Below are 16549 nucleotides of genomic sequence, written 5' to 3' on the forward strand. Positions count from 1 at the left end.
CTGGCCTCTTCTTAAAGGACACCTACCCCATTTATGAGGACTCCACTCTCATGACCTAATTACCTCCCAAAGGTTTCAGCTCCACATCCCATCCCATTGGATTAGGGTTTCAACATATGAATTTTGGAAGGATACAAATATTCACTCACTGTAGCCTATAGCCTCTCCTTTCACTAATTCACTTAAATATAATGGCAGAAATTTCTAGCACTCTATCTCATACAAACTATGGAGAGTAGGTTGACATGTCTCTAGAATATCTGGGTTATTTTCTATTTGAATCATAGACAACTCAATTAACTTAGATATAACGAATTACCTAATCCTGTATTTGAAGCTATCTTAGTCCAAAGATCTATTAGTGTCTAGAAACTAGTAGGTTGGAGAAGGTGAGGTGAGAACAAACAATGACCATAATTTTTCATCATCTCTCTATTCCTATGTTGCTATCATACAAACACCTACTGAAGGCCTACTTCTGGCTCAAGCAATGCACTCGGTCCTGAGGACACAAAGATCACAGTCCCTGTTCTCAGGGAGTTCAAGATCTCCTCGGAGATGAAGAGAAGTAAAAGTTCAGAAGAAAGCACAGGAGATGTGTGAACCCAGAGGAAAGAGAGTTTAACTCTGCCTAGGGAGAGAGGGGGTCAGGCCACTCTTCACAGAGGAGAACTATTATTCATTCTATTGGCTGAACAGCAAAAGATACCAGGCATTAAACGGAGGTTCTTATTTTTTCCACTATAAACATCTATTCAACAATGGTTCCCATTTATTGTCAAAGCTGGCTTCTGTGTGATAATGCCACCAATATGATTATGCCAACCTCTCCTACTGCTCACCTTACACTTTATATCTGAAGGTCATGGTACTAAACACTGGCATGGATGCTTTCCAAGGAATCTTGTTATCATGCTTGACTATTTATAATTCTAAAATTGAAGATTAAAAAACAAGTTAATAGGCACTTTACAGGATGGATATGGAGTCGGAGAAGTGAATCAGCAGAGGAAGAAACAAGAAGCACTATGCAAACACACACCAGCTCTCAGGGAACTTAGACTACCCGTGCCCAAAGCTGAAGGTAACTTATGATTTGTTTTTCACTGGTGAGAACTTGTGTTACATACCACGTGGAATACTCCTGGGGCCTTGACAGGTCTGAAGCCATCCACAGGTACACATTGATCAGCATGGCCATTACAGAAGCAGCTGCCCTTGACGATGAAATCATAGATGGCGTAGTGTGTAAAATGTTGAGGCTTTGCATTCAGGTCATTTCTCTGACAGGGACAAAACTGTTGTTTTAGCAGCTGCACACGAAGGTTGGTGATCTTCAGCTGCTCCTGTGCTTTGGCACTGTAAGGGTTCTCCATGTCATATGGTGGTGACAAAGCTCTGAAAATAACCTGTAAAGAAAAAGAAAATACCATGAGTATATAAGACTGTGTGTAAACTCCGGGTTGTTTGCTCCATAGCATTCTCATTTGATTTATACCTTGTGTTATCTGTAAGTGATACAATCACAAGAGGTTTTTGATCACACCTGGGGAAGAGCTCCCTGTTATTCCAAGGAAGAGCTGTGCTGCCTGTTTGGATGCAGAAGTATAAACTGAGTAGCCAGCAGAGAACTGACTCTTGAGGTGAAGGAAGCCATGCAAAGATCTCAGGGGAAGAGCATTCCAGGTAGAAGGAACAGCATGTTTAAAGGCCTTGACATGGAATCAGACGTGGCTTATTCAAGGAGGAACAACAAGGCCAGCGTGACTGGAGCCCAGGGGACAAGGGGACGGTGTTTGGAGAGGAGGACAGAGGTGGTGGGTGGCAGACCCTGAATGCAGCCCTTTGAAGGCCACGGCAGAGTTATTCTAGTGGAAGCCACTACAAACCTATAGGCATAGAAGTGATTATGATTTGATTTAAATCTTTTAAAAAAGATAACTCTTGCTTCTGTGAGGAGAATCCTATATAATAAAAGTGTAATATGCAAATTGACTGAACGGTAGAATGACCAGTTGGCAGGGTGCATGGCCAGGGAGCAGGCGGTGCCAGGCCAGACAAGGCACATGCCAGCAGGCAGAGGGAGGGGATGGCAATTGGAGGGCAGTGGCAACCAGCAGCAGCTGCGGAGGGGCGATGGGGGTAGGGCGGGGCCAGCCGCTCACTCGCTGGCTGGCACCGTCCCCTGATCGGCCTGCCCAGTCACCTCCCACAGAGGGGAGGCCAGACTGTGGCTTAGGGGGAGCAGGCCAAAGCCATCAGTCAGACATCACCTGAGGGCTCCTGGACTGTGAGTGGACGCAGGCTGGGCTGAGTCCCCCCAACCCCAGTGCACAAATTTTCGTGCACCGGGCCTCTAGTTTATTATAAAGATTGAAGAACAGAAGCAGGAAGACCAGTTAGGAAGCAATTGCAAAATCACAATCCAAAATCACATTTCTAAATGAGGTATAACCCTTTCAAAGACTAGTTGGTATTAATTGGGGTCCCTATCACTACCAATATTCTTTGTTCTCTTTTACTGTATCTGCCTTCCAAACTTGTGGCACATTTTTGAAATATCCTTACTGGTAGTAAACATACAATTGTTTAAGGGTAGGTTTGATTTCTGAGTTTAATCAATAGTCACATAAACCCAGATGTGGTTAATAATGTGACTGATCAAATTATTTAATGGCACTTTTGATTAAATGCAAAGTCTAATTAAATAATGAGACTGTTTTTATTGTGTAGGTTATAGATGGAATCTAAAGGCAATTTAAAACTTTAGTTCTGAGGAGAAAACCAGAGGGAGGAAGGCATGCCGCTATTATTAAAAAGTAGGGTTTAGATAAACTCCCATTTTGAAAGAAAGTAAAAGTAACTTTCCAGAAAAAAACTTATCTAGGGAAAAATCTGGACATAAAAATTTCATTTTAGAAACCAGTTTTAGCCCTAGCTGGTTTGGCTCAGTGGATAGAGTGTCCACTCACAGACTGAAGGGTCCCGGGTTTGATTCCAATCAAGGGCATATACCTCAGTTGCAGGCTCAATCCCTTACGTATGCCAGAGGCCCCCAATCGATGTGCCTCTCTCACATCGATGTTTCTCTGTGTCTCCCTTCCACTCCCTCTAAAAATCAGTGGAAAATATCCTCAGGTGAGGATTAACAACAAAAATAGAAACCAGTTTTAGACTAAGTATGAAAAGGTAAGAACCAACTGTGTAGGATCACATCTCCAGATCTATTGATACAGAGTCGTCCTCAGTGAAATATAACCTTGGGGAGAGGGGTATGATAATTCAATGGACACTTGGCCTACTACAGCCAATTCTCCATCCAGCAGCCAGAGCAATACTCTGTAAACAGAAGTTGGATCACAATATTCCCTTGCTTAAATCCATTGCCACACAAAGATTTCTCAATAAAATGTAAAGTCCTTATAATGGTCCTACCTTATTTTTGTTCTTGGTGCTTATTACTGCCTGACACATTAGCTTTGTAGTTGTTTAATGATTTACTGTCTTCCCAGTCTTGGATAGAAACTTCTAGAGAGGAGTCATTGATGTACCCCAGAACAATGTCTGGCACAGAGTAGGTATTCAGTATAGTTTTGGTAAATTAATTGATTAATTATAACATAATTATAGCACTGTACTTGGCATTCAAGTAATAGGTGAGAGTTCCAAATAACTTAACTTCCTTTTATAGGGTCTCAAACAGATTGACATACTAAATTAATGTTATAGTACCTGAAGGCGAGAGGCAAGAAGTTGTATTATAAACAGTTATAAATAACTACATAATTAACCAGTATCCACATTTATAGCTATTTTTGAACTTACACTTAGTAAGTATACTTTCAACTTAAACAATACTCTGCCCTATTTATTCATATGTAAAGTAGTGGAAAGCAATATATTATGGAATAAAATTTTCCAACAATATGTCACTTATTTGAAAATCAATATAGAAATAACATCTCTCTCTCTTTTAACAATAGCCTAAATCAGAACATGATTTTATATTTTGAATCATTAAAAAAAAAAAAAAACACCATGGAATCCATCATGAGTTTTATATGGGATTTGTTTTCACTATGACATCCCAAATACTGGCATTCTGTTAGACATTCATGAAAAACGCTTGTTTTAAATAAGATAAATGATGTGACTACCTCCTAGTTTACCAATCACAGTAATGCAAGGACATAGAAGAGGGTAACCAGTTCTAACCAAATAAGTATCCCATTGAAAAGTCTAAGGAGTATTTCTCTATATTGTCGCCCACCCTTCTTTCTTCTGAACATTGGTGACAACTGTTTGCTCTCTCTGTTCCTGTCACATATTCACCCTTGACATTTACCCTGTTCCCCACAGCTCCCTTCCCCTCCCCCGCTTCCCCCTGAAAACTGTTCACATGCAAGGCTAGAGGAAGATCTGTCAAGGTTTGTAGGAACTTAGAAGCTCTTTTGCTTCCTGAACCCAGACTGTAAGCTGAATGGCAGCTCTGTGCTTGGTGTGCATGACACCACAGTTGGCACGCTGATATCAGCAGGGAAGGGACAGCATGACCCCTGAGGCTGCATGCTGGAAAGGAGACAGCAGAGTGCCACAGACACAAAAGTGAACGGGAATTTAAACCATGAAATCTTTTTTCCAGAAAGGAGACGCCTTAATCTGATACCCTGGGAAATGGATCTATCCTGCATCAGGAAACAAAGAGTGCGCCAATCCAGATGCTTCAAACTTCTGGCAGGTCGCCCTTTGGGTCCCACCCAGTTTTTCTTCAAACATCCCCAGAAGAAGCCTGCATGGCACAACTAAAATGGAATAAGAAAAAATGTAGAAACACTCCATATAATGTCAGCCTCTCCTATTTTTGTTCCCATCAGAAGCAGGCTGTATTTATGGACTCACCACTGTTCCTCTGTCTGTGATTGCTTCTGAAGATACACTCCTAACAAGACATAGTTAAAAAGTCAGAGGGGGAGTAGGATCAAGCCTACTTTGATGTTTCCAGTGTGTTAATGCTATTGGCCAGCACGTCATGATATTATTTAAGAAATTTGATTATGTTTTAGTGATTAATACTATGCTCATTACAGAAAAATCTGTCACTGAAAAATGTAAAAGACAATAGGAATTTATAATGCGATCCAACCCAAAGACATCCTGGGATATCAACTGAATTACATTTTTCCCTCTAGACTTCTGTAAGTATACACAAAGAATCTATACTAATAAAAGATTAATATGCTAATTAGACCAGGAGACCTTCCGGATGTCCTTCCGGACAAAGCCACGGTGGCAGGGCCGAGGCAGAGGCAGTTAGGGGTGATGAGGCCAGGAGAGGAGGGCAGTTGGGGGCAAGCAGGCCGACAGGGCGGGGCAGTTGGGGGCAAGCAGGCCGGCGGGGGGGACAGTTGGGGGTGATCAGGCCAGCAGGGGGGTGGTGGAAGTTAGGGGTGATCAGGCCAGAAGGGGGGGCATTTGGGGGCAATCATGTTGGCAAGCAGAGTGGTTAGGGGTGATCAGGCAGGCAGGCAGGTGAGCGGTTAGGAGCCAGTGGTCCCAGATTACAAGAGGGATGTCCGACTGCTGGTTTAGGCATGATCCCACCTGGATCGGGCCTAAACCAGCAGTTGGACATCTCCCAAGGGGTCCCAGATTGGAGAGGGTACAGGCCGGGCTGAGGAACAGCCCCCGTCAGTGCACGAATTTCGTGCACCAGGCCACTAGTCCTATCTAATAAAAGACAAACATGAAAATTGACCATACCTTTGCTATGCCCACAAGCCACACCCACCAGCCAATGCATGAATTTCATGCACCGGGCCACTAGTCTACACTAATAAAAGAGAAACATGCAAATTAACCATCACTCTGCTATGCCAAGCCATGCCCACCAGCCAATCAGGAGTGATTATGCAAATTAACCCAACCAAGATGGCGTCTGGCCACAGAGCTAGAGCAAGCAGGAGGCTTGGGTTGCCCCGGCAATGGAGGAAGCCAAGCTTCCTGCCCACCTTGGCTGGCTCTGGCCTCTGCTCAAGGAGGCGCTGAAGAAAAAAAAAAGAAAAAAAGGAGGGGCTGAAATCTTGGGTTGCCAGGGGGTGATCAGGCCAGGATGGGATGGCAGGGGCCATTGGGGGTAAGCAGACCAACAGGGGGACCACTTGGGGGTGAGCAGGCCGTCAGTGGGGGTCAGTTGGAGGTGATTAGAACAGTGGGGGGGGGCAGTTGGGGGTGAGCAGGCCAGTGTGGAGGGGAAGTGGGGGCGAGCAGGCCACCAGGGGGGGCAGTTGGGGGTGATCAGGCTGGTGGGGGGGCATTTGGGGACGAGTAGGCAGGCGGCAGGGGGCAGTTGGGGGTGAGCAGGCTGGCAGGCAGAGTGGTTAGGGGCAATCAGGCAGGCAGGCAGGCAGGTGAGCAGCTGGAGCTAGCAGTCCCGGATTGTGAGAGGGATGTCCGACTGCCGGTTTAGGCCCGATCCCTGTAAACCGGCAGTAGGACATCCTTCGAGGGGTCCAAGATTGGAGAGGGTACAGGCCGGGCTGAGGAACACCCCCGCCAGTGCACGAATTTCGTGCACCAGGCCACTAGTCCTATCTAATAAAAGACAAACATGAAAATTGACCGTACCTTTGCTATGCCCCCAAGCCACACCCACCAGCCAATCAGGAGCGAGTATGCAAATTAACCCAACCAAGATGGCAGCGGCCACGGAGCTGGAGCAAGCAGGAGGCTTGGGTTGCCCCCGGTGATGGAGGAAGCAAAGCTTCCTGCTGCCCTGGCCTGCCCTGGCCTACGCTCAAGGCTACAAAGTTTCAATTATAGAAGATAAATAAATCCCAGATACCTGCTTCCAGCCTATGCTTGGGTCGCCAGGGGGCGTGGCTGGCCTGCAAACCACCACAGGCCCCTCACCCAGGCCGCCCCATGCCCCAAGGGAAGCCCCACCCTGATCCAGGAGAGCCTTCAGGGCAAACCAGCCAGCCCCCACCCGTGCACCAGGCCTCTATCCTATCTAATAAAAGAGTAATATGCAAATTGACGGTCACTCCAACACACAAGATGGCTGCCCCCATGTGGACACAAGATGGCTGTCACAAGATGGCCAACAGGGGAGGGCAGTTGGGAGAGACCAGGCCTGCAAGGGAGGGCAGTTGTGGGTGATCAGGCCAGCAGAGGAGGGCAGTTGGGAGGGACCAGGCCTGCAAGGAAGGGCAGTTGGGGCCGATAAAGCCTGCAGGGAAGGGTAGTTGGGGGGTATCGAGGCCTGCAGGGGAGAGCAGTTGTGAGGGACCAGGCCTGCAGGATAGGGCAGTTAGGGGCGACCGGGCCTGCAGGGAAGGGCAGTTGGGGGGGACCCAGGCCTTCAGGGGAGAGCAGTTGGGGGGGACCAGGCCGCCAGGGGAGGGCAGTTAGGGGCAATCAGGCTGGCAGGGGAGCAGTTAGGCATCAATCAGGCTGGCAGGGGAGTGGTTAGGGGGTGATCAGGCTGGCAGGCAGAAGCAGTTAGGGGCAATCAGGCAGGCAGGTGGGCGAGCAATTGGGAGCCAGCAGTCCTGGATTGTGAGAGGGATGTCCAACTTCCTGTTTAGGCCCGATCCTATTGAGGGGTCCCAGATTGGAGAGGGTGCAGGTTGGGCTAAGGGACACACCTCCCCCCTTCCGTGCACAAATTTCGTGCACTGGGCCTCTAGTATAATATAAACAGCTTTGGTTCTAGCCAGTTTGGCTCAGTGGATGGAGTGTCAGTTCTCAGACTGAAGTGTCTCGGGTTTGATTTTGGTCAAGGGCATATACCTCAGTTGCAGACTCAATCCCCAGCTCCAGTTGGGGTGCTAGCAGAAGGCAACCAATCGATGTGTCTCTCTCACATCAATTTTTCTCTTTTTCTGTCTCTCCCTCTCCCTTCCACTCTCTCTAAAAACCAATGGAAAATATATCCTCAGGTGAGGATTAAAAAAAAAGTAAAAAGAAACAGCTTTGTTTTAACTTAACAATCCTAGTCAATAAAAATAACTCTAACTCTATATTGGTGGTTCTCAAAGTGAGCCCTTCACCCCCAGCTCCCCATCCCCACCAATGGCATCAGTATCAACCTGGCAACTTGTTAGAAATGCAAATTCTTGGGCCCTATAGCAAGCTGACTGAAGCAGAGACTCTGGAAGTAGGGCCTAGCAACCTGTGTTTTCCACAAGCCTTCCTAGTGATTCTGACGCCCAATAAAGTTTGAGAAACACTGCTACATTATTTAAAAACCTGGTTAGAATTCCACTGTGTGGCTATGACATAATTTATTTAGCCAGGCTGCTGTGTTAGGCATCTAGGTTGTTTCCAACTTCTCAGTATAACCAATGACAATCTTGGGGCTAAAAAGTTGAAGCTTTTATCTTGAAGATACATTTCCAAATGTGAGATCAATGGTTAAAGGAAATGGGTAATTTTAAAACATATCTGAGCTTCTGAAGGAATCATGGGCCCTTTCCTAACTTTAATCTTTGGAATCTTCACATTTCTCTGGACTTGCCTCACTTCTCTAAACCTGGACTTCCTTCAAACTTTGCCTAAAGATTTAGATTCTTGGCTTATATGCCATTTCTTATGCCCTAGTATAACAAAGAGATCCTTAAAAAGTTCTGAGCAGATTGGAATCACTTGTATGTTAATGGGTCTTTTCTAGTATACCTAAAAAAAACTCTCAATAATACTGAAAATTAGTAAAAACAGCATTCTATATGTCTTGTTTATACTATGAGATGAAAATTTCAACAGAGTATTAGTAGTGTGAACAGATTTAAGTAGAGTAAATATTAGCTACATAATAGTCAAGGAATTCATTTAGTATCAAACTCATACCTTACATATTATTCCATACCTGAAATTTTATTGCCTATGTTGAATCATAATAATTAAAAAAACTTATCACATTTTTAGAAACGTCTCTTTAGATGCTAACTTGAGGACTATTTCAGGTCCAAGTTGATTACCCATCCTGTGGACTCCCATGGCACCTGTTCTTTCCATGATGGTACTTTTACAAGAGTACGTTGTTATTACCTGTGTTCTAGTCTGTATCTCACATTAGACTCTGCTCAGTAGGTAGGGATCTGGTTTGTCTGGTTAACAGCTGTGTCCCCCAGCAAGTCCCACCATTTGTGGTATATTGTAGCATTTCATAATTATGTTGAATGAATAAATGAATGAACTATCTCTCTAAATAGCATTTTAAAAAAGGAGAAGCCAAATATGGAATAAGGTTTAGAAAAATAAAGAAAGATGTTTTACCATACTCTTGATGAGAAGCATGTGAACACATACACATATGTATAAATACCTATGTAAAATCTATAATTTCAAATGGCTTTATGGGTTCTTTTTCTCCAGTAGCACACAAGACTTTTCATATTCTTAAGAAAACAGGTCAGGCAGGGAAGAGCAAGCACCCAAACACATATAAATATTAGATCTTTTCTATGGTTTCTGGTCTAGTGTTTTTTAATAAAAAATGGAAGCTTCAGGATCATAACTGCAGTTGTTCTTTAGTGGTTTTTGAAATCCTAAACATCTTCATGTTCTCAAAAACAAACAAACAAACAAACAAAAACAGCTTTTGATTTCAATGGCTTTCTTATTGTTTTTCTATTTCATTTTTGCTTTTATTTTTACTAGTAGCCCATTTGCAGGAAAAATCCTGCAAGCGGCCGCTGCGGCCGCATGCGCTGCGGCTACCGCCGCTGTTGCGGCTGCCGCGCCTGCACCCACGCGCCGCTGCCACCCACCCCGCCCCGCCCCACTCCGCCCTGCCCCGCCCGGGCTTTCCCTCTGGCAGCCATCTTGCTTTCCACTTTTCCTCCATCTTCCTTCTAAGTTGTCTTCAGTCTTCACTCCTCCCATCCTCAGCGTATGCAAATTAACCGCCATCTTTGTTGGGTAATTTGCATACTTGCCCTGATTGGCTGGTAGGCGTGGCTTTGGATGGTGGGCGTGGCTTGGCTAGCGAAGGTGTGGTCAATTTGCATATTACTATTTTATTAGGTAGGATTATTTACTTTCTTCTGCTTAATTTGGGTTTAATTTTCTTTTCTTTTACTAGTTTCTTAAAATGGAACCATAGATGATTGTCTTTTTTTTCTCTGTAAGTGCTTATTTAGTTGCCTCCCATAAATTTTGATGTTGTGTTTTCATTTTTAATTCGGTTCAAAATGATTTCTAATTTCCCTTTTGATTTCTTCTTTGACACATGGGTTATTCAAAAGTATGTTATTTAATTTCAACATATTTGGGGATATTCCCAGATACCTTCCTGTTATTGTTTTTTTATTTAATTCCTTTGAGGTGAGAGAACACACCTTGTATGATTTGAATTTTTTACATTTATTGGTACTAGTTTTATAGACTATCTTGATAAATACTTCTTGTACTACTGAAAAGCTTGTATGTTCTACTGTTGTTGGTAGAACATTATATAAATGTTAATTAAATCGAGTTGGTTGACATTCTATTCAAATCTGCATCCTTACTGATTTTCTGTACTTATTCTATCAAATATAGACAGAAATGTGTTGAAATCTCCAAGCATAATTATCAACTTACATACTTCTTGCAGTTTTTGCTTTATGTATTTTGAAACCTTGTTATTAGGTACGTAAACATTTAGGATGGTTATATATTCTTGATGAATTGGCTCTTTTATCAGTATGAAATGTCCCTCTTCATCCCTGGTAATATTCTTTGATTTGAAATCTACTTTATGTGGATAATAATATAGCCATTATAAAAACATATCTTTTGATTACTGTTAGCATGGTATATCTTTTAGCATTCTTTTACTTTTAATTTAGTTATGTCTTTAGATTTAAAGTAAATTTCTTATAGGCAGCATAGTTACATTTTTAAAAAATATTTTTATCTAATCTTTAATTGGAGTATTTAGACTTTTTACACTTAATGTAATTGTTGATGTGGTTGTGTTTAAATCTACCATCTGGCTTTTTGTTTTATATTCTACTAGAGGCCCAGTACACGAATTTGTGCACTTGCGGGGGGGGGGGGGTTCCCTCAGCCCGCCTGTGCCCTCTTGCAGTTTGGGAGCCCTGAGGGGCTGTCCAACTGACAGCTTAATTAAAAATAAATTTGATTAAGCCATCAGTTGGGAGTGGGCCTAAGCTGTCAGTCGGACATCCTTAGCACTGCTGCGGAGGTGGGAGAGGCTCCTGCCACCACCGCTGCACTTCTGGCTGAGCTCAGATTCTGGCTGAGTGGCACTCCCCCTGTGAGAGCACACTGACCACCAGGGGGCAGTTCCTGCGGTGAGCGGGATTGGGCCAAAACCAGCTCTCCAACATCCCCTGAGGGGTCCCGGATTGTGAGAGGGCTCAGACCAGGCTGAGGGCCCCACCAGTGCACGATCGGGGTCAGGGAGGGACCACAGGAGGGCTCCAGGGTGTGTTCGGCCTGTCTCGCTCAGTCCCGATTGGCTGGACCCCAGCAGCAAGCTAACCTACCAGTCAGAGTGTCTGCCCCCTGGTGGTCAGTGCACATCATAGTGACTGGTCGACTGTCTTCCCCCTGGTGGTCGGTGCACATCATAGCGATCGGTTGAGCGGCCTAAGTATATCATTAGCATATTACGCTTTGATTGTTTGAACGGCTGACCAGATGACTGGACACTTAGCATATTAGACTTTTGTTATATAGGATTATAAGTATATTTTTCTTCTGTTGGAGCGAATATTTTAAGGTCCCTTTTATTTTCTTTTTTGTTCATTAGTTTAACTCTTTTTTGAAAATAGCAGTTGCTTTGGGGTTATAGTATAACTTTAACTTACACAGTCTATCTTTAGGTAATATTAACCACTTCACATATAAGAAACTTACAATAGTATTCTTCCGTTTTCTCCTCTCAGCCTTTGCATTACTATTTTCATGTGTTTGACTACTACATATATTATAAACTTCACAACACATTATTAATATTTTTGCTCTCAAAAGTCAATTACCTTTTAGAGAGATTTTTAAAGTAAGAAAAAAAATTTATGTCTTCACCTATTTTCCCTTTTTGATGATACTCGTTTCTTTGTATAGGTCCAGATATCCATCTGACATCATTTTTCTTTGTCTGAATGACTTCTCTTAACATTTCCTGTAATGCAGGACTACTGGTGATGAACTTTTTACCCCCATGTGATTGCAAAAGTCTTTATGTCATCTTCATTTTTGAAAAATATTTTTGCTAGGTAAAGAATTCAGATTGACAATTTTTTTTTCTGTCAGTACTTTCAGGATTCTGCTCCATTGTCTGATAGCTTGATTGTTCCTGTCATAAAACTGTCAGCTTTACATTTTTTCTTCTGGACACTATGTTAGTTCTTTTCCCTCTGGCTGTTTTTAAGATTTTCTTTTTATTATTGGTTGTTAAACCATCTGATTATAATGTGCCTTGGGGTAGTTTTTTTTCTTGTTTATGGTTTTTAAGGTTGGTTGAACTTCTTGGATCTGTGTATTTATAGTTATAATCAAATTTAAAATGTTTTTCAGCTATTATTTCTTCTTTTCCATTAGCAAAACTTATTTGTTTATTTTTAATTAAATTTATTGGGGTAACATTGGCTGATGGGATTGTATAGGTTTTAAGTGTACATTTCTAGTATACAAAATCTGTATATTGCACCATGTGCCCACCACCCAGTCAAATCATCTTCCATCACTATATATTAGGCCCCCCTCCAACCTCTAACACCTTACTACCCCTTTCCCTCTGGTAACCACCACACTATTGTCTTTGTCCATGAGTTTCAGTATTATATCCTACATATAAGTGAAGTCATGTGTTTCTTAACTTTTTCTGACTTATTTCACTTAGTATAATATTCTCAAGGTCCATCATGTTGTCGCAAGTTCATTATTTCTTTTTTTTTTTTTTCTGTTCCACTCTTCTCACTTCTCTCCTTTGTGGACTCCAACTACACATATATTAGATTGCTTGAAGTTTTCCACAGCTCACTGATTTATTTATTTAAATACTGATTTATCTATTTTTCTCTTTTTTCCCCATTTCATATTGGATCATTTCTATTGCTAAGTATTGAACTTCACAAATCATCTCCCTTGTAGTATGTTATGTGCCAATACCATTCAATGTATTTTTCATCTCAATATTGCATTTTCCAACAGTAGAAGTTCAGTTCGGATTTTTGCCATATTTTCCATGCTATGCTTAATGTGGTGAATCTTTCCTCTACATTCTTGAACATAGAAACAGTTATAGTAACTGTCTTAATGTCCTTGATTACTAATTCTATCATTTGTGTCATATAAAAAATATATCTTTTTATTGATTTCAGAGAGGAAGGGAGAGGGAGAGAGAGAAAGAAACATCAATGATGAGAGAGAATCATTGATCAGCTGCCTCCTGCACGTCCCCTACTGGGGATCGAGCCCACAACCCAGGCATGTGCCCTTGGCTAGACTCGAACTTGGGACCCTTCAGTCCACAGGCTGATGCTCTATCCACTGAGCCATTCCAGCCAGGGCCATTTATGTCATTTCTAAATCTGTTTCTATTGATTTATTTTTCTACTCATTATGGATTGTATTTTTCTGCTTTTTGCATAGCTTGGTTGACAGCAAAATATTGTGAATTTTACCTTGTTGAGTGCTGGATATTTTTGTATTCTTGAGGGTTTTTTCTGAGATGCAGTTAAGTTTCTTGAAAGTAGCTTAATCCTTTTGAAGCTTCCTTTAAAGTTTTGCTAGTTAGGACCAATGCATCCTTTGGTATAGGGCTAATTCTGTTCTTTTACTGAGGCAATACCCTTCTAATTTCTCTATTGATACATTACAAAGTTAAATTACAATGCTTTCCACTCTTGTCCTGGTCCTAAGTGATTTCTGAAAATTTGCTCCCTTTGTTCTTTCTCTGCCCTCAGGTAGTTTTCTTATACTCATGTATTGATCGGTACTCAGCTGAAAACTAAATCTCTGGAAATCTCTCCTAAGCAACTCACTCCTCTCTGGTACTCTGCCCTGCAAATTCTAGCCAGACTCTTCAGCTGCTTAATTCAGAAAATCCACTAGGCTTCTCCTTGGTTCCTACTCCCTTCACCCTAGCCTGGAAATTCTCTCTAGGAAGCAAGCTGAGGCAATCATAGGGCTCACTTTATTTACTTCTCTCTCAGGGATCACTGTCATCTGCTGCTAACATCTAATACCCAAAAAACAGTTGTTTCATATATTTTGTCCAATTTTGAGTTGTTTCAGGCAGCAGGGTTAGTCTGGTTCTTGTTACTGCATGTTGGCTGAGAGCTGAAGTCTACAAAACTAAGTCAGCTTAACTTTTAAGAAATACAACTTATAAAACTACAAAGTGGAAGTTTTATAATAAATTTGATGTGTGGATACATTTAATAGGTAAAAAGTCTTGAAAACAAATGAGTTTTCTTATCGGGCACATCAAAGAAATATGAAAAATAATTTAAACTATAAGTATTTAAACTTTATAAGTTTATTAAATAATTCTTTTATTATTGATTTCAGAGAGTCATAGATCAGTGTCCTCCTGCATGCTCCCTACTGGAGATGAAACCTGCAACCCGGGCATGTGCCCTAACTAGGAATCGAACTGTGACCTCCTGGTTTATGGGTCAATGCTAACCACTGTGCAAAACCGGCTGGGCTCAATAATTCTTTTTTAGTAATTTATATCTTTTAATAGATAGGTAAGCCCTCACTATAACTCTATAATTTGTTATATCTATTATAATTTTATTTATTTTATGCTTTGATGCATCTTTGTGTTTCCAACTAAAACCTTGTCTTATAGATTCTCAAAAATACCATATTGAAGGAGTGAATTAATATAGAATCATGGTAATATGGGTTTATTTTAATTTTATGATACAATCCTACCTAATAATAGACAAATATGCAAATTGACTGTACCTTTGCTATGCCCGCGATTGGCCAGGAGGTGCGGGGTGGGGGGCGGGACTCGGGGTGGCCGGGGTGGCCGATTGGGTGGCGGGACGCTGAGCTTGTGTCGCCAGCAGCGGTTGGAGCTCAGCGTCTGTCATGCTGTGCTGCGGCACAGAAGGGGCCTCTGGGGCAGCGAGCTCATGTCCCACCGCAGAACATCAAAAGCAGGGGAGCTGGGTGCCTGTCCGCTCAGGCACCAGGCCTTTCAGAAGCCTCTGCCGCGCTGGAGGCTTCTGAAAGGCCTGGTGCACCAGCGATCAAAAGCAAAAGCATGGGAGCTGGGTGCCTGTCCGCTCAAGCACCAGGCCTTTCAGAAGCCTCCGCCAGAGGCTTCTGAAAGGCCTGGTGCACCAGCTGACAGGCACCCAGCTCCCCCGTGATCGAAAGCGAAAGCGTGTAGGTGACCCTACACGTTCATGATTCAATCATGGACTGGGCCTCTAGTAATAATATAAATATAATACAATTTTATGTATATGTTGTGCATTTTGTTCTAAAGAGAAACACTAGGTACATAGTATTTCATAATAAATTTTATCTTACAAAATATCTTAGTTGTATGCTAATCTTATACTATCGATAATTGTTTATTGTTAGGTTGATGGCACATCTAAGACCTAAATGTAGAAACTGATATTTTTGTCTCCATTTCTACTGTTCATCAGGCTATTCCCAAACTGAAAACTCACCTATTTTTATGTTCCTAAAAGGTACTGGGATCCACACTTTAGTTTTGTACTGTCACCTCACTAACAAGGAAGGTTTTATGTCAATTGACTTCTGAAGCCAGTTACTGGCACCATTTAAGTTAAAGTTTTAGGTATTGGAGATGAAAAGCTCAAAGAGCATAGATTTCTTAAGTGACAACAGGTACCCTAATATTAATATGTTCTTGAAACAGGCTTTCTGCTTCCCTGGATAGGTAACCTTTTGGAAAGTATGCAAAGTCCAGGCTTTAAAAGGGTTTCAGTGAGTGGGAGTTCTGGTTTCACGGAGAAGACTGGACAAGGAGAAGATAGCATAAGTGACAGGTGGGCATCTGCGGGAAAGCAGCTGGTTGGTTTAATTTTAGAACATTTGTCCTTGACTGTGTCACTTTAAGTGGAGCACCTACTTGTCTTAGAGAAGTGTGTCTGTCTTTTGGGCAGCACCAAAATCCTTTTGCTTACACTCTGGAGCATTAGGCACCCTGCTTCATCAGATAGTCCACCTTTTAAAGTGGGAGAGTCTTATCTACTCAACTAGTCCTTCTAAGATAGGACAATATAACCTAATAAAGCTCTCAATGGAGCAAGCTGAGGAATGCAGTGCACTCAAGTGACTTACTTGTACGATAATAACCTCGATTTGTAAGTACACAAAAGCCTCTTTGCATGTTTCAAGGGCATATTTACAGTTTTAAAGTGATGAAAAGGCAGCTTCTTAAATATCTTCAGTGGGGTGGGCAATAACAAAACTGCAAGGAGGAATGAGAAACAAGATAGAAGACCAAAATAAAAATTAAGATGGGGGATAAAAATAAATTTTAAAAATCCTCCAATACATTTGGAACCCTAGCTTTCCTTTGCCCTCAATACTTGCAACT

At 42.2% G+C, this 16549-nt stretch overlaps 1 protein-coding gene across 2 annotated transcripts in view; it reads right to left on the minus strand.

Annotated features, from left to right (window-relative positions):
- NTN4 (netrin 4) overlaps window positions 1-16549 on the minus strand; it is a 112845-nt gene that overhangs the window by 68048 nt on the left and 28248 nt on the right. For both annotated transcript variants that reach the window (XM_054719370.1, XM_054719369.1), the window contains exon 3: window positions 1131-1409. In XM_054719370.1, the coding sequence (XP_054575345.1) occupies window positions 1131-1409 (279 nt within the window). The remainder of the gene's footprint in view (window positions 1-1130; window positions 1410-16549) is intronic.

The sequence above is a fragment of the Eptesicus fuscus genome, chromosome 7 (genome assembly GCF_027574615.1).
Source record: "Eptesicus fuscus isolate TK198812 chromosome 7, DD_ASM_mEF_20220401, whole genome shotgun sequence".
Taxonomy (NCBI): domain Eukaryota; kingdom Metazoa; phylum Chordata; class Mammalia; order Chiroptera; family Vespertilionidae; genus Eptesicus; species Eptesicus fuscus.